The sequence below is a fragment of the Schizosaccharomyces octosporus genome (genome assembly GCF_000150505.1).
Source record: "Schizosaccharomyces octosporus yFS286 unplaced genomic scaffold supercont6.1, whole genome shotgun sequence".
In the NCBI taxonomy this organism is placed as follows: Eukaryota; Fungi; Ascomycota; class Schizosaccharomycetes; order Schizosaccharomycetales; family Schizosaccharomycetaceae; genus Schizosaccharomyces; species Schizosaccharomyces octosporus.
The window spans coordinates 1,604,541-1,625,805 of record NW_013185619.1 but is presented as its reverse complement, the minus strand read 5'-3'; the positions used below and the strand labels follow the sequence as shown (position 1 = coordinate 1,625,805).

General features: G+C 38.4%; 11 protein-coding genes across 11 annotated transcripts; 4 read left to right on the top strand and 7 right to left on the bottom strand.

The window, feature by feature from the left end:
* The first annotated feature begins 14 nt into the window (after positions 1-14).
* On the top strand, positions 15-1,520 carry SOCG_03285 (methionine aminopeptidase Fma1). The gene is made up of 4 exons (XM_013161773.1): positions 15-255; positions 317-337; positions 403-448; positions 500-1,520. The coding sequence occupies exons 1-4, from the start codon at positions 139-141 to the stop codon at positions 1,453-1,455; spliced, it is 1,140 nt and encodes a 379-aa protein (XP_013017227.1). The 5' UTR covers positions 15-138; the 3' UTR covers positions 1,456-1,520.
* SOCG_03284 (DNAJ protein Caj1/Djp1-type) lies at positions 1,514-3,046 on the bottom strand. Its single transcript, XM_013161772.1, has 3 exons — positions 2,776-3,046; positions 2,664-2,736; positions 1,514-2,580 (listed from the first exon to the last, which is right to left on the bottom strand). The coding sequence occupies exons 1-3, from the start codon at positions 2,862-2,864 to the stop codon at positions 1,663-1,665; spliced, it is 1,080 nt and encodes a 359-aa protein (XP_013017226.1). The 5' UTR covers positions 2,865-3,046; the 3' UTR covers positions 1,514-1,662.
* A 219-nt stretch (positions 3,047-3,265) lies between these two features.
* SOCG_03283 (chitin synthase regulatory factor Chr1) lies at positions 3,266-4,588 on the bottom strand (the record flags this gene model as incomplete). The annotated part of the gene is made up of 1 exon (XM_013161771.1): positions 3,266-4,588. The coding sequence occupies one exon, from the start codon at positions 4,586-4,588 to the stop codon at positions 3,266-3,268; it is 1,323 nt and encodes a 440-aa protein (XP_013017225.1).
* Positions 4,589-4,851: 263 nt separating this feature from the next.
* SOCG_03282 (SYF2 family splicing factor) lies at positions 4,852-5,583 on the bottom strand (the record flags this gene model as incomplete). The annotated part of the gene is made up of 2 exons (XM_013161770.1): positions 4,852-5,472; positions 5,530-5,583. The coding sequence occupies 2 exons, from the start codon at positions 5,581-5,583 to the stop codon at positions 4,852-4,854; spliced, it is 675 nt and encodes a 224-aa protein (XP_013017224.1).
* Positions 5,584-6,261: 678 nt separating this feature from the next.
* Positions 6,262-6,703, top strand: SOCG_03281 (Sm snRNP core protein Smf1; the record flags this gene model as incomplete). The annotated part of the gene is made up of 2 exons (XM_013161769.1): positions 6,262-6,458; positions 6,643-6,703. 2 exons carry the CDS (start codon positions 6,262-6,264, stop codon positions 6,701-6,703), a joined length of 258 nt encoding a protein of 85 aa, XP_013017223.1.
* Positions 6,704-6,880: 177 nt separating this feature from the next.
* On the bottom strand, positions 6,881-8,714 carry SOCG_03280 (sphingosine N-acyltransferase Lac1). The gene is made up of 2 exons (XM_013161768.1): positions 8,594-8,714; positions 6,881-8,408 (listed from the first exon to the last, which is right to left on the bottom strand). The coding sequence occupies exons 1-2, from the start codon at positions 8,654-8,656 to the stop codon at positions 7,293-7,295; spliced, it is 1,179 nt and encodes a 392-aa protein (XP_013017222.1). The 5' UTR covers positions 8,657-8,714; the 3' UTR covers positions 6,881-7,292.
* A 443-nt stretch (positions 8,715-9,157) lies between these two features.
* Positions 9,158-11,553, bottom strand: SOCG_03279 (2-isopropylmalate synthase). The gene has a single exon (XM_013161767.1). The coding sequence runs from the start codon at positions 11,266-11,268 to the stop codon at positions 9,523-9,525; it is 1,746 nt and encodes a 581-aa protein (XP_013017221.1). The 5' UTR covers positions 11,269-11,553; the 3' UTR covers positions 9,158-9,522.
* Positions 11,488-14,128, bottom strand: SOCG_03277 (lectin family glycoprotein receptor). Its single transcript, XM_013161765.1, has one exon. It carries the CDS (start codon positions 13,775-13,777, stop codon positions 12,620-12,622), a length of 1,158 nt encoding a protein of 385 aa, XP_013017219.1. The 5' UTR covers positions 13,778-14,128; the 3' UTR covers positions 11,488-12,619.
* SOCG_03278 (60S ribosomal protein L25) lies at positions 11,718-12,444 on the top strand. Its single transcript, XM_013161766.1, has 2 exons — positions 11,718-11,862; positions 11,996-12,444. The coding sequence occupies exons 1-2, from the start codon at positions 11,765-11,767 to the stop codon at positions 12,321-12,323; spliced, it is 426 nt and encodes a 141-aa protein (XP_013017220.1). The 5' UTR covers positions 11,718-11,764; the 3' UTR covers positions 12,324-12,444.
* Positions 14,129-14,692: 564 nt separating the features above from the next.
* On the top strand, positions 14,693-18,275 carry SOCG_03276 (CAMK/CAMKL/KIN1 protein kinase Kin1). Its single transcript, XM_013161764.1, has one exon. It carries the CDS (start codon positions 15,447-15,449, stop codon positions 18,129-18,131), a length of 2,685 nt encoding a protein of 894 aa, XP_013017218.1. The 5' UTR covers positions 14,693-15,446; the 3' UTR covers positions 18,132-18,275.
* Positions 18,276-18,311: 36 nt separating this feature from the next.
* SOCG_03275 (ATP-dependent RNA helicase Mak5) lies at positions 18,312-20,935 on the bottom strand. The gene is made up of 5 exons (XM_013161763.1): positions 20,482-20,935; positions 19,588-20,431; positions 19,251-19,539; positions 18,772-19,197; positions 18,312-18,730 (listed from the first exon to the last, which is right to left on the bottom strand). Exons 1-5 carry the CDS (start codon positions 20,638-20,640, stop codon positions 18,502-18,504), a joined length of 1,947 nt encoding a protein of 648 aa, XP_013017217.1. The 5' UTR covers positions 20,641-20,935; the 3' UTR covers positions 18,312-18,501.
* Positions 20,936-21,265: the final 330 nt, after the last annotated feature.

Here is a 21,265-nt window from a genome sequence, read left to right as displayed (position 1 = left end):
TTTCTTTTCAGTAGATCTATTTGTACCTTAATGTAGTCCGAGCAATTTTCCAACTTGCCAGAAGCCAACCATTGAGTCACATCGTGTCTCACAAAAAAAAGGCAGTACAACCCTATACAATTTTTGGATTAAGTCAAAATGGCTTCTGAAACAGCTAAAACATTATGCGCCGGTATTGATTGCCATAATTTCGCGAATAAATTGCAATGTCCAAAATGTTTGGCCAACAACACTAGTTCCTTCTTTTGCGGACAAGTAAGTTGTTTATAAAAATCAACATTATATATATATTAACAACTACTAACTCAATTTGTAGGATTGTTTTAAAAATAGCTGGGTAAGTTAACGTTAGCAAGCATAATATGTTTTCCAGTCAGCTCGGTCGATCTAACTGTTTCACAGTCAATTCATAAGCAATTACACATTCCTCCTGGAGCTGTTAAAAAAGGTAAGTTTAATCTGACACATAAAATCCAAATCTTGCACTAACATTACAAAGAGGACGGAACTTATGATCCCTTCCCCAAATTCAAGTATACCGGGTCTGTTAGAGCTAATTATCCTCTTTCACCTATTCGTAAGGTACCACAACATATCAAGAGACCTGACTATGCGAAGTCAGGTAGTTCTCGTAGTGAACAAATTGAAGGTCGTAGCTTCAAAATCAAGCGTTTGTCTCCTGAAGAGCAAGAACAAATGCGAATAGTCTGCCGGCTTGGTCGTGAAGTGCTTGACACCGCTGCTGCTGCTATTCGTCCTGGTGTTACTACAGATGAAATTGATCGTATCGTTCATGAGGCTACTATTGAACGTGAATGTTATCCTAGTACTCTAAATTATTATGCCTTTCCAAAAAGTGTTTGCACGTCGATAAATGAAATTATTTGTCATGGTATTCCCGATCAGAGGCCTTTACAGGATGGAGATATCATAAATTTGGATATCAGCATATACCACAATGGATTCCACGCAGATTTGAATGAGACTTATTATGTCGGTGACAAGGCAAAGAGTAATCCTGAACTTGTTAGCCTTGTTGAGAATACTCGTATTGCTTTGGATAAGGCGATTGAGGCTATTAAACCCGGTGTCATGTTTCAAGAGTTTGGTAACATTATTGAAAAACATGCAAAGTCTGTTACCGATGTAAACCTTTCAGTCGTTCGAACATACTGTGGACATGGAGTGAATCAACTTTTCCACTGTGCTCCAACAATTCCCCATTATGCCCGTAACAAAGCCCCAGGGATTGCTCGTCCTGGAATGACATTTACCATTGAGCCAATGTTGACTTTAGGCCCTGCGAGAGACATTACTTGGCCAGATGATTGGACATCATCAACTGCTTCTGGTAAATGTTCTGCTCAGTTTGAACACACTCTTCTTGTTACTGAAACTGGTTGTGAAATTTTGACAGCTCGTTTACCTAACTCACCTGGTGGACCCCTAAAATAAATTAAGTAATAAGAAATAGTATGAAAGTACATTACTTGAATCAGTTTTATAAAAAAAATAAATAAAAAAAATTAATATTCAAAAACGTAGAAGAGTTTTCGTAAGAAGACATATCCTATGTTGATCTATAAGTATACGAAAAAGTAAGTAAGACTGAAATATTGGAAACTATGACTGAGTAATTAAGCAAATGCAAAGGTACATTCTTTACTCATGTGATGGGGCTTGCTGATTTAGCAGTTCTTCAAAATAATTATCTGCGCGTTCTCGTTTTGGAGCAACAGAAAGGAATACCTCTCCTACCATGGATAAAGCATGTGCACGCTGTACGAGCTTCTCTTGTGGAATATTCTTATCAAATAGAATTTTATCGCTAACATTCCGAATGACGTTTTGAACTTCGAAACGTGTCCCTTTCCAAGTTGCCGATAATACTTTACCAGTTAATTCACGGGCAGCTTCTTCTCTCTTTTCTTTCGTCCAGTTGCTTCCTTCCTCTTCTGCTTTTGCGAGGGCTTCTGCTTTTGTTTGAACTTCCACTGCACTGACAACTGTACTCCAAGTATCCTTCAGAAGTGAGCCCTTTGCTCTCAAGCTACTCCAAAGACCCTTGATTCCAAAAAACGATTGGCTTTCAAGGAAAATTCTCGCTCTTTGAAGGTAAGTGGACCCTATTGCATTCAGTAGCTCTTCGCCGAATGATTCTTCCTTCAATATTTCAGCCTCCAAGCGCATTTTTTCTCTGAAGGCATTGGTTACTGACTCGGACATGTCGGTTTCTGTCCATATAGACAGTTTATCTACCAAATTATGACAAAGATTATCAATTCGTTCCTGCAATAGTAATTCCTGCTGCCTCGATTCTTCTTCTTGTAGCTTTTTCTTCGATTCATCAACGTCTTCGATAGCTTTATATTCAGAAGAAGATTCTTCCATTGATTTGCATAGTTCTTTTAACAGGTTTAGCTCACCAATGTAATCTTTGAAGGATTCGCCTCCAAAAAGCTGTCTGAAAAATTCAAATGCATCCGCAAAACCCGCCTCAGGTACAGCACCTTCTTTACCATAAAGGTCATACTGTTTTCGTAATTGAGGATCGCTTAGGACCTGGTATGCTTCTCCCAACTAGTTGCTCAATTAGTATACATGTCATCAAATTTACTTGTAGGTAAATATCAAGTTTTTCTTTTTTAACTTTTGAAACATACTCTTTGAAAATTCTCTCGTGCTTCCTCCGGGTTATCTGGGTTTTTATCAGGATGAAGTCGAATTGCCAAACGACTTCCCGAGGTTAGCAAATACTCAATGAAGATTGCTTACCGGTATGATTTTTTTATAGTATCAAAATCTGCATCCACTGGTACTTTTAGTATCTCATAATACTCCTTATCCACTGTTTTGTTGTCCATATGAAACGTCGTCGAAATTATTCAATGGTAAAGATTGAGGAATGTTAAAACGATAACCTGAGGTCACTTGATAATACAAAGTGAACCGGAGTACAACTGAATAGATATTTGAATAAAAAAAATACGCATGCGATACAAAAGTAAAATGTTCTACTTCAATATTTGTTTAAATGAAAATAACGAGCATTAAGATACAATAATAGCAAAGATCTACTAAAAACTTTCATTAACCTAAACAATAAAAACTATAATATACAAAATATAACTAAAATAACAGAGTAACAGAGATCAAAAATGAAGCAGCACAGCTGCTTTCGGAACCTAAACGCCAACCAGAGGTATATTAAATCCAAGATGCATCAAACGGTTAAAATTTAGAAATTAAGAAAATTAGCTCTCCTTCACTGAAGGAGGACAAGTGTCATGGCTATTTGTAAAGCGTCAGCATCGGTTATACATGACGATTTCGCAAGGCCAGCACGAAATCCAGCTTCTGATTTAGCCAAATCTTTTTCGCATCCAATACCGGTTTCATAAAACTTTCCAAGGACATAGCAAGCCGGTGCGTATCCTAACATAGCTGCACGGTGAGCGTATTCAAATGCCCTTCGACTATTAGCTTGAATGTGGCCCGGTAAGCCTTTTAAATATAGTTTGCACAATGCCAGCATTGCATCTGGATTGCTCTTATCCGTTGCCAAATGATAATACTGCAAAGCCCGTAAGGTATTTTCGTGCGCACCGTAGGTACCATAAAAGTAAGCGTCAGCAACGAAGAATGCACTTTTCTCTTGACCTAAAGATGCAGCTAAGACATGTAAACGGAAAATGTTCTTCAAATCGCTAGTGTTACCTCGTATTTTATATAATTCGGCTAATTCGTATGGAACAAAATTATGGGAGGCAGACACGCGAGGCATTATGAACTCCAAAATTTCAATAGCATCTTCAATTTTTCTTTCTTTTTTTAAAGCAATAGCCAGATCTACCAATGAATCCATATTATTGATGTCGACGGGTCCATAAGTATCAGTATGAGTATCTTCTTTGTGATCTTCAGTATCATGATTGACATCAATAACAGCCTTTGGAGTGTTCTTATTGTCGAAGCATACGGTTGCGAGATAATCCGAATCATTATCGGATCCTATATGTTTGACACTTTCACAAACGTCTTTTACCAACTGTTTAGCCCGAGAAAGATGCTTTCGAATGCCATGCGATTTATTACTTTGCGGATCACGGGACAGAGGCTTACTGGAAGAGGTTGAGGAAACTGCGGCAATGGAAGAAGAAACAGAGTTTTTCGGAGAATGTCTTGAAAGAGATGATTTGGGAGAATGTTTGGAAAATTTGGATAACCTCTCACTCCAGCTACTTGAAGTTCGTGAATGTGCGCTTGAGGATTCACTGGGATTCTGTAAACTGGGCGGATTCGCTAAACTCAAGCAATCGTCTACAGGGCAATCTAAGAAAGAAAGCACGGAAACTTGATCAGAAAGAAGACTCTCAAAACTCGCATTGGAAGCGGATGAGAGAGACCAACGACTAGTTGCACCGGGGGAAGAAGTCTCTACAGAAATATCGTGTAGCGGATTCACTTCGCCAATGGGACTATCCTGGTGAATGGCAACATCGGTAGAAGCAGTTTTTTCCGTAGACTTTGTTTTAAATGCAAGAGGAGAAGGAAGCTGAACCTTCGAAGCGAATTTCGACATTGACATGTCCAACCCAGTTTCGACAAAAACAATTCAGTTAAACAGCAACATTGCCAACAAGATATATAAATACTACACCAACCTCATGGTCTTGGGCCAGCCCAACATACGATACCAGCCACGGAAACGAATTAAGAGAAATGTAAATGGTTGACTACCAGCCTCTTCCAGCAATCGCTTTATCGGTGCACCTCCTTCAGCTGCGCTATTCTGATCCCCGAATTAAATTTTAAAAATAAAAATAAAAGTAAAGGAGGAAAAAAGCGGAATTATAAAGCAGTACCTCGTTCCAAATCTTCCTGAATGTTCTTTGTGTATCTGGAGTAAAATCTTTGAAGTTTGAGGTTGAATTTACGATTCCGTTCATTGATGAAAGTGATGTGATCTTCGTTGCCTTGTCCCTTTCGTTTGTTATTCTTTTGTCGTCGCATGTCTTGCTTTTGAATGTCCTCGACTAAGCGGTCGACTTTCTCTTTATCGGGTTTATTGTTGACCCAATCGAGTCGGTCAGCTTCGTCATACAGCGAAACGGAATTTTGATCGTTTTGCTGTTCTTTTTCGTTCCTGTACTTTTGCAAATCGGGTTTCAGTTCGCGTATACCTCTCATGTAATCTTTTTGAGCTTGTTCATGGTAGTCTGTAAAATCTGCTGCTTTCTTTGTTTGCTGTTTTCGGCGAATCCGTTGATCCCACTTTTCACTTTCTTCAATCGTCCAGTCCCAAGCACGTTTTCGATCATAATCTTCTCCGTTCTCTTCAGCTTCTATTCTTGCCAATTCCTCTTCTGCCTCCAAACGTTTTCGTTCTAACCGGTGCTCTAGAGAAGGATCTACTTTCTCTCTTGCGCTCTCTTTTACCAATTCTTTTCGATTTTCATGAGTTGATTGTCTCTAATCCAAAAAGTTAGTTATTTCTTCAAAGACTTTTAAACTTGCATCCTAACGTACCGTGCGTTCACGAAGCATCTTTAGACGCTCTTCTCGTGCTTGATTTTTTTCCATATTTCCTCAACTCGAAGTATACTAATCGTAACGAATCAAAAGATAATTCTGAAAATAATAACCTGTTTAATTAAAGATGGTTGTGTTCAAAGGCATGTTTAGGTGACTACAACTAGCGTTTACGTGCATCGTAAATAGGGACCCTCCAAGACGTACCTTATATCTCAGTAGACTTCGGTAAACAGTGCATATACAAGAAATTCAATAAAACTAGTAAAAAGTGGGTTGAAAAGGGCTGTTCGTTTGTTTTTTAAAATATAGGACTCTTATTGTTTCAGTTATGCATTGGAAAATCCGAATATTGAAATTGACTTCTATATGAGGTATTAATCTTACTTGGTTAGTAAACAATACATGCTCTTTCTATGTACAGTTTGCAAAGGCATCACAGAGAAAGAGTGCGAAATGGTAAGAACACTTGAATCGTTATATTGTAAAACGACAAGATTCTAAGAACAATTCTTCGGAATAAAAAACCTCTAATTTCCTCTTCCATTTCTTTCGTTCTTTCTAAAGATAATCTGAAACGACATTTAGCGTGTTTGCGTCCACCCTCGCTAAACGACATACACCAAAAACTGGGCTTACGCTTTCTTTAACACATTGAAAAAATAAAGACGACCTTTTCCAAGCACGAGCACAAGAAAAGGGACACCTGTTCTTGATAGCTGTAGAAAAATGTCATTTGTCCCAGTCAATCCCAAACCCTTTTTACAGGAGCTCATTGGAAAGCCTGCTCTCGTTCGTTTAAAATGGGGTCAAGAATACCAGGGAACACTCCAATCTGTGGATAGTTACATGAACCTTCAGCTCTTGAATGCTGCAGAATGGGTAAATGGTGAAAAAACTGGCGATCTGGGCGAAATTTTTATCCGGTAAGTCAATTTCTATCCTTCAAGAACTTTGGACACCTTTCTTTACTAGTTCTTCTCTATTTGATGGGTAGGAAGAAAAAAGAAATTAGAACAAAAGTTAAAATAATAATTTAAATTAAAACGGGCTTGACAACTTGCTCCTTCTTGACCTTGTCATTGCAGTCTTAACTAACCAACCTTCTAGTTGTAATAACGTTCTTTGGGTCAGTGAAAAAGTCCTTGAGGAATCCGAAACAAGGGAATAGAAGCTGGAAATACCTTTTTCCCTTTTCAGCTTTCAGCGTTTACATACACATAGACACACCGCATTGGTTTGGTGAATTTTGTTTTTTTTTTCATTCATATACCTTCTGTAGAATCTATCATCTGGTGGATTTTCATGATACGTGTCCCATTCTCTGTCTGTGAGAACTCTTGTAAAATAATGATAATGAAACACTTTTTTATTTCTATAAAAACTAAAGGACTAAAAAATATGGTATGTCTTTTCACTGTCCAGAATTCAACGTTGTATAAGAAACCATTCTTTATATACTACCAAGAACTAAACAGTTTGAAGACTAAAATCATGAACTCGCGGTTTTCACGAGCTCATACTTGTAAATAAAACAAAAGCAATAAGAAGCAAAAACTCAGCGGCCTTACTGTAGGAGTGAGCGACGGAGCAACAAATGTGCGATGTGAAGTTTTTTTGTCGTTTCTTTCTATAAGTCTTTATCCATGTTTCCCTAAACGAAATAATACCAAAGTCTTATCCAACAATATAGCACAACCGATCAATACAAAAATAAAGTTACGGATAAAAAGAAAACTAGAGTGTAAAAGTAGAAAACTCTATTTCTCCTTCTTACCATCGGAATCCTGTGGTTCAGGACTGTGTTCATCCTCGTCGTCGCTCCTTTCATCATGAGTGTCTTGGGTAGTAAATGCTCTATAACCGATACGAAGGATTAAAAATAACCAGTAAAGGTTCACAAGTTGCAGAGATATCAGTAAGAAAGCAGTACCATATTGAGAAATCCAACACTTATAGTATTGTGCCGACCAATTCAATTCAAAAGAATTGATAGTCGCCATAGAGGTCAAGACGGACCAAATAATTTTCAAACTGAGGTAGTGGCGCATATAAATCCACAAAAATACGAAAATTAAATAGGATACATACACAAAAGACACGTTGAGATAGTTGAGACATTTGGTAAAGGCGAGCAGAATATCCGACGTATCCATGGTGATAAACACAGCCAAACCAATCCATGTGAAATGGAAGTAATAACTACAGCCTATCAAAAGCAAAGTGATGATGTGATGCATAACGAGTTCTTTGAAATCCTTTCTGGGTTTCTCTAATTGCAGAACCAAAACTAGAGCCTGTTGAATCCAGTAAGAAGCTTCAACAAGATAAAACGCCTTGAACGATGCAAAATGAGTAAAGTGAGGGTACGTTTCCCAAAATGCATCTGTGTTGAAATACCAAATAGGAGTCTGCTTCATAACATGCAAACCCCAAATACCCATCATGGTGAAGTAGAGAAAAGTATAAGCCTGCTCTTCAAAACGACGAAGTTTGTTTTGCTTGTGAATATGAAAGTGTCTACCCAATGGTTCTAAGATTTCCTGCATAATAAACTCCCTGGTAAAGCTAAACACCAAAGCATAGAATATACAAAATGCTATATCTAACGGTCCTTTGCCATATTGCACGGGAGATGTACCTGGAACTGGGTAACTTATGAATATTCCGTATCGAATCGGACTTCCTGATGGGTCCAACAAATACCATCCGATGCAAATAACGAGAAGAATCAGTGGAATGATCCAAGTTCTTTGCTTACTCTTTTGAACTGCTGCTTGAGCAGTACGTCCAACAAACGATTTGGAACGCAAACGACGTCTTCCTCTGGATTGTCTAGGCATAGTCAAAAACGATCCGGCAGATGTTCCTGGAATCTAATCATTGCATTTATTAGCATTCTGTCTTTTTTCCACTTTTTTTCAAAAAATATTTAATTTTCTTCTTCTTCCTCATAGCTCTGCATATAAACACACTTATTCCTTTCTATATGCATCTATTCCTTTTAAAATCTCACCAGAGCATACTTGCCAATAATGCTTTCTTTTATTTCTTTACTTACATTTCTTAAAGTTCTTTGATATTGAGTTTCGGGCGTTGGTCCAGCCATTGCGCTCCCTGTCATCCTCAAGAAGTGGTGTGTTCTAGGATACTTTGGATCTGCTAGGCACACTGCTCTGTTTACCTTGGGTCATGGTGGGAAAAATATATAATGCTAAGCGAAACTGTATCTTACGGCCGCCGCGAAGGTTCGGTACGGGTAACAGCGGACCTTGCTACTCCGAGGTAGCATGAGTAACAGTAATTTTCACTTAATTTCCGTATTCAGGTTTTTAATCAGATATTCCTAAATTGGATCTTTTCCTACCATACAACGTATTATGCTTATTATTGTTTCTATTTCTTTTCTTTTTTATGAAATACATTCTTACTTTACCTAGAATGCTTATAGGTGCATAAGTAAATAAATCAACGTCTAACGTGGGAAATCACTGTTTACCACCGTTATGCAGTCGACCATGGTTTTACTATGCAAGTTGTTGCTATGCTTCCATGTTCTTCTTTGCCTAGTTCGTATCCATCTCATATGCAGACAAGACAGAAAACACTTCACTACAATTGAGCACAAGGTACTACTATAGATTATGTGAGGAAAAATAAAAAGAAATTATAAACAAATAAAAATAAATAAAGAAGTAAAAACTATACATTATATAATAACAAACCACATACTCCTTCATTATACTTTCTGGAGCTTTTCATGTGCTGCTTGCTTGTTATTCGCAAAAAAGTCATACGCACATGGATCAACTCACATAAAAACGTTTCGAATTACAGAAATTATAGAAAGCAAGCCTTTGAAAAATACACATATAGACAATATTTGTTACTTTTTCTTTTTCTCCTTTTCTTTCTTTTTTTTCTGTATTGTTTCTTCTTTCCAACGTGTAGTACGTCGTCGTCGAGCTGCACTGTAAGATCCGATTCGTCTTACTTTGCAACTTCTGTAGCAGCACGGCTAATTGCTGACATGACAGCCTTCAAACCAGAGGAAGTAACGTCATCATCGATACCAACACCCCAGAAGGAATTGTTGTTGCACTTGATCTCCACATAAGAAGCTGCCTTGACTGAGTTTCCGGATCCGATAGCATGTTCAGAGTATTGTCCAATATCAAAAGCAATGTTGAATTGACGACGCATGGCATCTACAACTGCAGACATAGGACCGTTGCCACTACCTTCAATCACACAGCGACCAGCATTCTTTCCCTTTACATCAACCACGCAGCTGATAGACTTGCTTCTGGGACCATTGCTGCTCAAGGTATAGTCGTCCAAGGAGAAGCGGCCAGGGAATTCAAGGAAATAAGTGGTGTTGAACAAGTCGCTGATCTCTCCAATAGTCAATTCCTTGCCCTTGTTGTCACTATAATCCTTCACAACTGCACCAAATTCAACTTGCAAGGCACGAGGCAAGTCAAGACCACGGTTGGTCTTTAACAAATAGGCAACACCACCCTTACCGGATTGAGAGTTGACACGGATAATAGCGGCATATTCAGAGTTCACGTCGTGAGGGTCCAAAGGCAAGTATGGAACCTTCCAGGTAGGGTCAACGTTCTTACGATCGTCGTATGCTCTCAAACCCTTGGAAATAGCGTCTTGGTGAGATCCAGAGAAGGCGGTGAAAACAAGGTTACCAGCATAAGGATGACGGGGATGGACGTTAATCTTGTTGCAAGCTTCCGTGATACGGATTACTTCATCCAACTTGGAAAAGTCCAAGTTGGGAGAGACACCCTGGGTATACAAGTTGAATGCCAAGGTCACCAAGTCAACGTTACCTGTTCGTTCACCATTACCAAACAAACAGCCTTCAACGCGGTCAGCACCTGCCAACTGACCAAGTTCGGCAGCAGCAACAGCAGTACCACGGTCGTTGTGGGGATGAAGAGAAACGCAAACCTTTTCACGCTCGCTGATCTTGGTGGAGAAGTATTCAATTAAATCGGCATATGTGTTTGGGGTAGACATTTCGACGGTAGCAGGCAAGTTGAAGATGATGGGTTTAGCAGTAGAAGGATTCCAAATAGACTTTACAGCCTCACAGACTTCCAAAGAGAAATCAGGTTCGGCATCGGAAAATGTTTCCGGAGAGTACTGAAAACCCCAATTGGTTGGTGTAGATTCAGCAGCATGCTTTGTAGCCATAGTGACAGCCCTTGCACCCTTCTTTGCAAGCTCTAAGGTTTCTTGCCTGGAGTTACGGAATACAACGTCACGGAACAAAGGAGATACGGCATTGTACAAGTGCAAAGTAGCATTTTTGGAGCCTCGAAGAGCCTCAATGGTACGATTAATCAAGTGCTCACGAGAAGGCGAAAGAGCAGAGATTGTGACATCCTCAGGAATCAAACCAGGAGTTTCAACCAAATGACGAACAAAAGCGAAATCCGTTTGAGAAGCACTAGGGAATCCAACTTCAATTTCTTTAAATCCGAGGTTGCACAAAAGCTTAAAATACTTCAACTTTTCCTCGCCATTCATGGGATCAGGCAAAGCTTGGTTGCCATCACGCAAGTCGGTGGACAACCATCTAGGTGCCTTGGTAATAACACGACCAGGCCATTGTCGATTAGGCAAATGCACACCCTGGAAAGGCTTGTACTTTTTGGAAGGATCCTTCAGCATCCCTCTAGCAACATGAGCGATTTTTTCAAAATTGGTGCTCATCCTTCTTATTTTTTATTTAAAATATCCAAATTTTTTTTAAAAAGAAAAGAATGAATTCACGCTATATATTTACAGTCAATGAAAAGAATGTAATATAGATGTTCTTATGTCGAGACAACGGAAATTTTCAAACCACGAGATGTTTTATGATATGCTGTATCTTATCTTCACAGCTGTTCAAAAAGTTTCCAAAATATAAAACCAATATTAATCCAAGAATTCACTCAATAATCCCTTGCAAGAAGGTCAAGTTCGACAAGATGTGAATGGAGAAGGATACGTTTGATGTTTGTGAATCACTCTCAATATAAAGCGAGATCAGTAAAGACAGCGATCTGTGGCGATATAAGCGAAGGCTAAAAGATTTAGTTTTGTGAAATCAAACGAAAGACTCGTTAATTAAAGCATAGGGTAGGGCTAGTGACTGGTTTTCAGAAAAGAGTAACGGCGGTTATGAAACTACCAAGACTGATTAGTGTGTTTACCAGAGTCTAAAATGAGCGTTGGCAAAGCACAAGGAGCACAAAAGGCCGTTCAAAAGGGCATTCACAATAAGGTTGCTCGAAAGGTTCGTACCTCTACAACCTTCCGTAGGTAAGTACTATTTTTAGGCGAAAATTTTGTGTAATTTTATTCCAATGTGGTGAAACTGATTTTGAGTGTCCATGACTACGTTGGAGAATTGTTTTTTTGCTTTCGAAAAGTTCAAGCATTAACTCCTTTTTAGACCTAAAACTCTTCAGCTTTCACGCAAGCCCAAATATGCCCGCAAGAGTGTTGCTCACGCTCCTCGTCTTGACGAATTTAAGATCATTGACAATCCCATCAACTCCGAGTCTGCCATGAAGAAGATTGAAGACGATAACACCCTTGTCTTCTGTGTTCACATGCGCGCTAACAAGAACACTATCAAGGCCGCCGTTAAGAAGTTGTACGACGTTGATGCTGTCAAGATCAACACCATGGTTCGTCCCAATGGTACCAAAAAGGCATTCGTTAAGCTCTCTGCTGAAGCCGATGCTCTCGACGTCGCTAACCGCATTGGATTCCTTTAAATACAATGAGTTTGGAATAAGGCGTAATAATGGTCGTAATAAAAATGCTTTTTGTTATATAGTACTTGAAAACTAGTTAAATTCTTGGCTTTGTAAATAGTAAGGACCTTTTACTTGGGTCATCCACTACATAAAAAAGTGTGTAAAGAAGGGTGTTACATGCTTAACGCTTTTATTAACACAATGTTAGAATGTATCATGATTCACGAAAAGCTGACATAGGTAACATTTTTGTAAAAAGGGAAAAGGTACCGTGACATTCGTTCATATATACATGTTTGCTTGGTTTCATGACTTTAAAGGTACTTGTGACGACGTCGCTCTCGTCGAACGAGCACAACTCCATAGGAAACGATGACACCAAGAATGACAACGATGAGAACGTTGGTGAAATTAAGATGAGAAGAAGACTTGGCCACAGTACTTGCAAGATCTTTTTCAAATTTGGTTAGACGCGCAGCAACAGATTCTGAATCAGAAGAATAGGTAGTCAGTACAGTTTTTAGGCGATTTTCAAGTTCCTGAAGTCTATCACTAGAGACTTGACTGCTAGAAAGACTGTTTAGACGATCCAACGAACCGGCTGTTGTGACATGCAAATCCTTTAAACGTTGATTCAAAGAAATAATCTCAGAAGAAAGCTTTTGTACTTCGGTTTGCAAGGCACTAATTATTTGCGAGTCTCCGTCACGGGTGGGTTCGTTATGCGTTTGAACGACAGGTGCTTTTTCAGACTTGAAAAGAGGCTGATTGGTCATAAAGTGATTTGAACTCAATACATTAATGTTGGATAAAACAATATTCTGTTTTGCAGATGATGTTGTGGAAGAGAGACCAAGGAAATAACCTTTAGGCAACAAGATTTCTTTCGATGAAAAACACGTTTGTTGATTGATGAGCAGAGAAAGACCATTTTCTTCGTCGTAAGCTAGATCAGCCACTATAAGCTTATCGGACATATCTTCGAAAGTGCATTTTGCGAATGCTACGAGGTCTGGATCAGAGAACTGTGACAAAGAAATCGATCTATCGTTCAAAAGTGCGCGGACGATGAGTTTACCAGTAAGATCAACTTCTTGTTGGATCAAAAGACCGTCCCATCCATCGGATGAACCACAAATGGGACCTTCAGGGCTAGGCTCATTGGTGTACCAAAGTCCAAACTTTACTGCATCGTTTTCACTAGCATGGGCAACATAAGATGTTTGCATGCGCCATCTATCTTCTGAAAGAGGTGTATTGGCCCAGAGGGCACCATATCTGTCCTCTCCGGTTTGAGATGTTTTGTCTGTTAAAGAAAGAGTCTTTTGGTCAGTGTCTACAGTACCAAGCCATTTCCATTGTAGAGGGATAGCGTGATCAAAAGAATGCAGATCCAAAAACTGTTGCTGAGGCCGAGAAGCTAGAACGAGCGAAGCTAAAGAAATAAACACCGTAAGAAGAAGCGTCGTCATAGTGCAAAAAATATATATGTGAATATAGAATGTGTTAAGAAAACAGCAAGCAATAGAAGATTGGAACTCTATGTGCTAAAATAGAATCAACAAGTGAAAAGAAATTTGAAAACAAAAACTAATACGCGAAATAAAACGAAAAAACCAAAAATTAATTGACGGAAATGAAAGTGAAGATAACAGAAAGAATAAATAGGAATGGGTCAAACGGCACAATTAGCAAGTACAATTATACCTGATGACTCTCTTATGTTATTTACCTAAAATATGATCGCTATACACGCATAGAAAGCTGATCAAGTATCTTTCTATGTTATACCTTGTGGTAGGAACGTTTTATGACAATAGCTGTGAGCATTCATTTCTCGTTTCAGCACCTTATTATATTATTAAATACATATTACGATACTTAACGTAGATGAACTCTGCTATATATAAATAAATACAGTGAAATAGTAGGAAGAAAAAAAAATTAAATAAAATAAAAAAGTTCATTGACAAATTTTACAATGAACTACAATAAAAAAATAAAAAGAAAGTATTTAATGAGTGATTTTATTGGAAAGAACTGTAGGCGCATACAAAAGTTTTTAATGGAAATAAAACATCACAAACCACTATACACCAAGAAAATAAACCAATTTGCTCTTACAAATCCCTGGAATTCCAAACTCTAAGACACATTTGTATATCTTTTAGTAGGAAAATGAATTATAATATTCAAGAACCATGAGAGTTATATATCTCTACGTGAAAAATCAATTTTGATGAAACTGATGAAAATTGATTATTTTATGTACAAAATGAGTACTTTCTAAAATGTTTTTACGAAAAACAAGCAATTTTCATCAATTAACATTATTTTTTAAATTTCTATTTGTTTTGTTTACACTTCCGTGGATAACGTAATCGTAGGATTGTCATTCTGGAATTAAATGTCTTACCAGGTAGTTTGGACCGTTCACCACCCACTTCCTTAAAACCAGGAAACCCAAGATTCTTTAGTATCAATAAACGAATTGTACATTCAAGAGTACTTTTGTTTTATTCTTACTTATTATAAAAGTTATTGGAAAGCTTGAGAACCAATTTCATATGCTTGAAAAACATTGACTTGATTGTAGATTTGCTGACAGTTTACAGACGGTCGTTCTGCAGTGATTATTGACATGCGCAATCATTCTGCCTGGGGCCTATAAAAATTGATCCTTATTATTTTATTTCCAAGTGGTCTTTTTACTACTTTTTACTTTCGACCTTCCTAATCCAATCTGTCGATTTCTCTAAACTACATTGCAATTCGTTGATCATCAGTTGATACTTAGTATATTTCCCGGCAACGGTGACTTTCTTTTGCGGTACCATTTTGCTTGAGATCTGTACAACTTCTGATCCACCTTTTTACGTTGTTCGTTTTATTTATTTTTTTGTGATTTTTACACTCCCAGCATCAGCATTGTCTTTCGTTCCTTTTTAAAGAGCTCAAGTTCATTTAAGTAGGTTTACTTACTAATTATTATTCAGTATCATAATTATTTAGAATAATTAGTTTATTCTTTTCGTTATTTCTGGTTTCCGTTTCCGCCTTATTTTATTTTATTTCTGTTATTCAAAATTGCTTTCTCGTTTTGATTTTTCTTTCACGCTTAATTGACGTTTGACATTTAAAATGGATAATCATATTCACGGAGTTCCCGCCGCCAGCTCCAAAAGAGCCGCGGCGATGAGTGCTCTCCCTAAAATCAAAATTTCTGATCCCTCTAATCGTCACCCTAATCTAATTGACGCCTTTATGCAAACACCTTCTCATCAAACTCAGCCTAAGTCTTCCGTAGATCCCGTTGGTTTACCATTCTCGCCTCCCGTCTCTGCCTCGACAATGGGTCCTAAACGCTCCGCATCTACTCGCAAGCCCTTACCCACATCTCCTATTCGCTCGAGAGATCATGGCCTTCGTGTTCCTGGTTCTACCCCTCTTATCCATTCAGATGATAAATCCCGGGAACGAAGAAAAGTTATCGGAAATTATGTGCTTGGTAAAACCATCGGCGCTGGAAGTATGGGAAAAGTGAAAGCTGCACATCATATAAAGACCGGAGAACAAGTAGCTATAAAGATTGTTGTACGGCAGAACCTTGATTGTCAAAAATCAAAGGTCTCGAGTCAGGAGGCCCTCAAGGCTGCTCAGTCAGAAAAGAACAGGGAAATCCGTACGGTTCGAGAAGCTGCCTTGTCAACACTGCTACGACATCCGTATATTTGTGAAGCAAGGGATGTTTACATTACAAGCAGCCACTATTACATCGCATTTGAATTCGTGGACGGTGGCCAAATGCTTGACTATATTATATCTCATGGTAAATTAAAGGAAAAGCAGGCACGTAAATTTGTCCGTCAAATTGGAAGTTCCCTTAAGTATTTGCACCATAACTCTATCGTCCATCGCGACCTGAAAATAGAAAACATACTCATTTCAAAAAATGGCGATATAAAAATTATTGATTTTGGTCTTTCTAATTTGTATATGCGGCAGTCTCGGCTGCGAACCTTCTGTGGCTCTTTATATTTCGCTGCTCCAGAACTCTTGAGTGCTCAACCGTATATTGGACCTGAAGTAGATATTTGGAGTTTTGGTATCGTACTATATGTACTTGTTTGCGGAAAAGTGCCTTTTGATGATCAAAACATGTCAGCATTGCATGCTAAAATTAAAAAGGGTTCTGTAGAGTATCCAGCCTATCTCAGTGCCGACTGCAAAAGTTTGCTTTCCCGAATGTTAGTTACTGATCCTTTGAAACGCGCCAGTTTGGATGAGATACTGAATCATCCTTGGATGAATCGTGGCTATGATAGTCCACCAGAATCCTTTGCTCCTGAAAGATCACCAATTACCTTACCATTAGACCAAACCATAATTAAGGAAATGAATGGTTTTGACTTTGGCCCACCTGAGAAAATAAGTCGTGAACTCACTAAAGTTGTTAGTAGTGAAGCTTATCAATCTTTGGCCAAAACAGGCTTTTACTCCGGTCCTATATCCGCTGAAAAAAAGAAGAATTTTTTTGAATTTCGTGTCCGCCATGCTGCGCAAGACATCGAAAATCCCATTTTACCTTCTCTCTCTATTAACTCAAATATATATGATGCTTTCCATCCATTAATATCGATATACTATCTCGTCTTGGAAAGACAACAATATGACAAGCGTGGAAGCTGGAATAGATATGTGAAAACCCCGGTCTCAAGCGTTCCGTCTTCACCGATTCAGACACAAAGTTTTAGTCGATCACTCCCTCCTATGCCTGAACTTTCAGACAATAAGATTATTTCCAAAGGAAATGAATATAATGATGATGAGCTGTCGGGTTTAACAGGAAAGTTATCTCTCATGCGAGGCAAACATTCTCCTGAGACTCAATCAAACATGTCTTCACCCTCTACACTGGAGAAAAAGTCATCAAGTATTTTCCGAAGATTTTCTAGTCGTCGCAAACAAAGTAGATCTTCGAGTTCTACACGATCTTCTACTTCTACTCTTCAGATTAGTGCTCCTCTTGAGGCCACTCAATCTCCAGTTGTTTCCCGAACGAAAATGGGTTCCAAACCTCCCGTTTCCTACAAAAATAAAGCTTTGAATTCTGGAAATATAGGACGCTCAACTTCTGTTCGCGAAGGAAGGTATGCTGGCGTTGATAAAATGTTAAATTCGCCTATCAGCGATAAAACTCTGACTGGCGGGGTCCCGCCAGCGATTCAACACAATAGGCTATTAAATCCGAGAGGTGCATCTTTAGGTCGCGGGAAAGTAGCTGATGCTACTTTTAAGCAAAAACAAGTTCTAAATGATACGATGGGTCAACCCCTTGACAAACATGCGAAAGCGAAATCGCAAGAAAGGATTGACCCAATCAAACCAGTTTTCTTAAAAGGTTTATTTAGTGTTTCAACGACCTCAACAAAAAATACAGAAAGTATACAGCGTGACTTAATTCGCGTCATGGAATTGTTGGATATCGAATATAAGGAAATTAAAGGCGGTTATTCTTGTTGTTACAGACCTCAAGGTAATACTCCCAGTACTCTTCCTTCTACGCCTGCTAAAGCCAGTTTCAATGTACCTCGTCGTCATCCCTCTAATGGGTCAAATTTTTCAACTGATTCCTACGGATACGTCCCGGATAATGCACAAGTAGGGAATACTGAGAATTTAGTACCTTCGGTCCTTACTTTTGAAATATATATCGTGAAAGTGCCTATTCTATCTTTGAGGGGCATTTCATTTCACCGTATTAGTGGAAATTCTTGGCAATACAAAACTTTGGCTAGTCGAATACTGAATGAATTAAACCTATAATTAGGACAATAATTTTGGGAATTCCAATAAATTTCGGTTATTTTTATTTATTTATTATTTATGCTCTTTCAAATTTAATGTTAGTTAGCATACTCGGTGATACAGTTTCCATGGTTAATCAAATGTTTTTTCAAGAAAGTACTCTTAATAATCAGTGAGAATTCCACAATGAGTATTTATGATGGCTTTAAGGCTTAATGATGTACAATATATTCATAAGAAAATTTACATGTTGTATAGCAGAAGTATCTACAACAAACTTCCAGTCATGCACGAAGTCTATTAGTGTTATGTAACTTTATCTATTTTTTTTTTTTACCAAACCAGATTACAACCATACCAAAAACCATAAACCAAAAATACTTCCGTTTTAAGATTGCTTTTTGCCCTTTTTCCGCAAAACATCCAATGCGGTAACAGGATCAGTTCCAAGGATGTTCTGATGGTGCTGCCCGTTTAGTAACTTTTCAGCCATATTTGTGAGACCGCTTGTTAAATATTTCCCAGAAAAACCGGTTTGGATCCTTTGATTCAATAAGTAATTAAGCTGCGAACGATATTGAGCAACTTGATTGTTTCTTTTACTATGCGAAGATTCCCTAATGGTTAGTAGCTATAACTACAAAGACATGTAACTTACTTTGGGTTATCAGGATCTTCATCTTCTGAGCTTTCAACGCCCAACTCCTCAGCTGCAGCTTTAAGCCAGGCTTCCTCTCGTCCGAGCTTTCCAGCCTTTCGAGTAAGATCTGCGATTTTATGTGATAACTCAACTCGAGGCTTTAATACTCCAAGAAGACTCATGTCGATAGGAAAACTTGGAAACTCTTCTAATTTACGTTTTAACTTGAAAAGGAGACGTTTGAATTGCGACAACTCTTTAGGACCGCACATCAATATGGAAACGCCGTCCTCATTTGCACGAGCTGTACGACCGCTACGATGAATATACATATCAGCAGTATGAGGAACGTGGTAGTGGATGACATGAGAAACACTTGGTACGTCGATACCACGGGCCGCAACGTCTGTACAAATTAACACTCCTTTCGGATTCTTTTTAAACCTGTTTTTTTTTACAGTTAGTTCACTATCCCTAGGCTCTTTTCAGTACAATACCTTTCCAAAGACTGTAAGCGTTTCTTCTGATCCAACTGAGCGTGTAAAGGATAAGCTTCCACTCTCAACTCATTCAAGAACGGTGAAATTCGCTTAATATCATCAATACCGTTAGCAAAAACCATAGTTTTTCCAGGATATCGTAAAAGCAAATAGTATAAATGCAGGTCCTTTTCCTTCGGAGAACACTCTAATAATCCTTCAAGAACGCGAGTGGCTACCGTCGTTTCTGGATCAGCATCCAGAATCGCGGGTTCTCCCAAAAATTTAACTTGTTTTAACAAGTTTTCTTTAAAAGATTAGTAATTTAAGTAGTAAAAAACCTTATATCACTTACCAAAAGGGCTTGTTTCATCAGATGAGTCGGCCTGAACTTTCTTGCTCAATCTCTGTTGAAGATGATCATCCAACGTAGCCGAGAAAATTAGCGTCTGTCGGTTTGTATGTTTTGGATTTCCCAATACGTCCATAAGTTTCTGCAAATCTTCAAAATGGCTCTTCTGTAACAGACGGTCGGCTTCGTCGAGAACAAGAATTTTGATTTTTTTAAAATTCTCGGTTAAGTTATTGTCATTAATTACCGACCACAATCTTCCTGGTGTGGCTATCACTATATGGGGATGTTTACTGAGTAAACGTTGTTGTTTTTGAACGGCAAGGCCACCAGTGATAGCCATGATTCGTAAACTTGAATCTGGCTTGACTTTTTCAAAGTGTTCCAATAATTGATGGGCCAATTCTCTTGTGGGGGCTATTACGAGAGCTTGAACTTGCTTGGTGTCTAACACGTTCAAACAATGTTCCATAATCGGAATGGCAAACGCCAAACTCTTACCAGATCCAGTTGCAGCTTTACCAACAATATCCTTTCCAGCGGTCGCTTCCGGAACAACAAGTGATTGAATGGGGGTAGGAGTAGAAAATCCAATGCGAGATAAAGATCCCAGCATTTCAGGGGACAAATGCCATTTTGACCAAGCTGAGACATCAACATTTTTCTCTAAATCTTCCTCATTTGAAGCAAGGGCTGCAAATTCATTTTTCTCGTTAACTTGATCGTCGGAAGAAGGAGCTTCCTTCCTCTCGGAGTCGAGTTTTGGCTTTTTAGCATTCTTCTTACTAGCTTTGTCACCAGCATTTTTACGTTTCTCCTTTTTAGGCTTCTTCGACGGATCAGCAAGCTAATTGTTAGTTGTAAAGGTCAAGACTAAAGCAAACAATGGACACATACTTCGTAAGTAACTTCCTTCAAATTTCCTCCTTTGTCATTGTATTGTACGTCGACGCCTTCGATTTCCTCCAAGTCCAGAATACCTTCATAATCATCTAGACGATCAGGAAGAGTTACCTCTTTCCACTGTAAATCGTTCAATGATGCTTTTTGTGGCATTTTTCACCAACCTGAAGAAAGGCGTGGTATGCGGAAGGTAGGCATGGGTATGCTGATCCAGGGTCTTGCATGCTTGGCACATATCAGTCATTGTCTTAAAATAAAGAATTGAAAATTTAAAAGAAATTTTGTTTTAATGTTTATATTCAGATGTGGTGATGCAGATGATTCAGAGAATTGAAGCCCTTGGTATCATAGTAAACGAAAGCGAGAGTTGGCATAAAATTATTTTAAAATTACTGAATTACAGTCCTTTAATATCCAACGTAATTTACTTTACTTGAAATCAAGTACTTAGGATTCATTCCTATAGATGTGACCTATCTCATTTTCAATTATCGACCTTCGCTTTCATTTATTCAAACTTAAGAATATAGGTTAATTATAACTTTCAAATGAACATAGTCTACTATGTAGGTGAATGAACCTAAGCAAGATATCAACTGGGAAGACAAACGAAAGAGTAAGTTGCTTCTCGAGCGTTTTATTAGTGAGCAAAGTAGCATATGAAAACAAAAAATGTTGGTTTTGATTTTGAAAGAAGGCCTAATTTCATCAATTAAAGATGAGATGACATTTAAGAGGAGCAAGACACACTCAGAAAAGATCTTCATAGAATACCATG

Coding starts and splice junctions, on each gene's coding strand:
- SOCG_03278 (XM_013161766.1), top strand. CDS start 11,765: ATGAGCGTTGGCAAAGCACAAGGAGCACAAAAGGCCGTTCAAAAGGGC. Junction 11,863..11,995: donor ACCTCTACAACCTTCCGTAG/GTAAGTACTATT, acceptor ACTCCTTTTTAG/ACCTAAAACTCTTCAGCTTT.
- SOCG_03285 (XM_013161773.1), top strand. CDS start 139: ATGGCTTCTGAAACAGCTAAAACATTATGCGCCGGTATTGATTGCCAT. Junction 256..316: donor GTTCCTTCTTTTGCGGACAA/GTAAGTTGTTTA, acceptor CTCAATTTGTAG/GATTGTTTTAAAAATAGCTG. Junction 338..402: donor ATTGTTTTAAAAATAGCTGG/GTAAGTTAACGT, acceptor ACTGTTTCACAG/TCAATTCATAAGCAATTACA.
- SOCG_03276 (XM_013161764.1), top strand. CDS start 15,447: ATGGATAATCATATTCACGGAGTTCCCGCCGCCAGCTCCAAAAGAGCC.
- SOCG_03275 (XM_013161763.1), bottom strand. CDS start 20,640: ATGCCACAAAAAGCATCATTGAACGATTTACAGTGGAAAGAGGTAACT. Junction 20,432..20,481: donor TGAAGGAAGTTACTTACGAA/GTATGTGTCCAT, acceptor ACTAACAATTAG/CTTGCTGATCCGTCGAAGAA. Junction 18,731..18,771: donor GAAGATCCTGATAACCCAAA/GTAAGTTACATG, acceptor ACTAACCATTAG/GGAATCTTCGCATAGTAAAA.
- SOCG_03279 (XM_013161767.1), bottom strand. CDS start 11,268: ATGAGCACCAATTTTGAAAAAATCGCTCATGTTGCTAGAGGGATGCTG.
- SOCG_03277 (XM_013161765.1), bottom strand. CDS start 13,777: ATGACGACGCTTCTTCTTACGGTGTTTATTTCTTTAGCTTCGCTCGTT.
- SOCG_03284 (XM_013161772.1), bottom strand. CDS start 2,864: ATGGACAACAAAACAGTGGATAAGGAGTATTATGAGATACTAAAAGTA. Junction 2,737..2,775: donor ACTATAAAAAAATCATACCG/GTAAGCAATCTT, acceptor AACCTCGGGAAG/TCGTTTGGCAATTCGACTTC. Junction 2,581..2,663: donor CACGAGAGAATTTTCAAAGA/GTATGTTTCAAA, acceptor TTGAGCAACTAG/TTGGGAGAAGCATACCAGGT.
- SOCG_03280 (XM_013161768.1), bottom strand. CDS start 8,656: ATGACAGGGAGCGCAATGGCTGGACCAACGCCCGAAACTCAATATCAA. Junction 8,409..8,593: donor ATCAAAGAACTTTAAGAAAT/GTAAGTAAAGAA, acceptor TGCAATGATTAG/ATTCCAGGAACATCTGCCGG.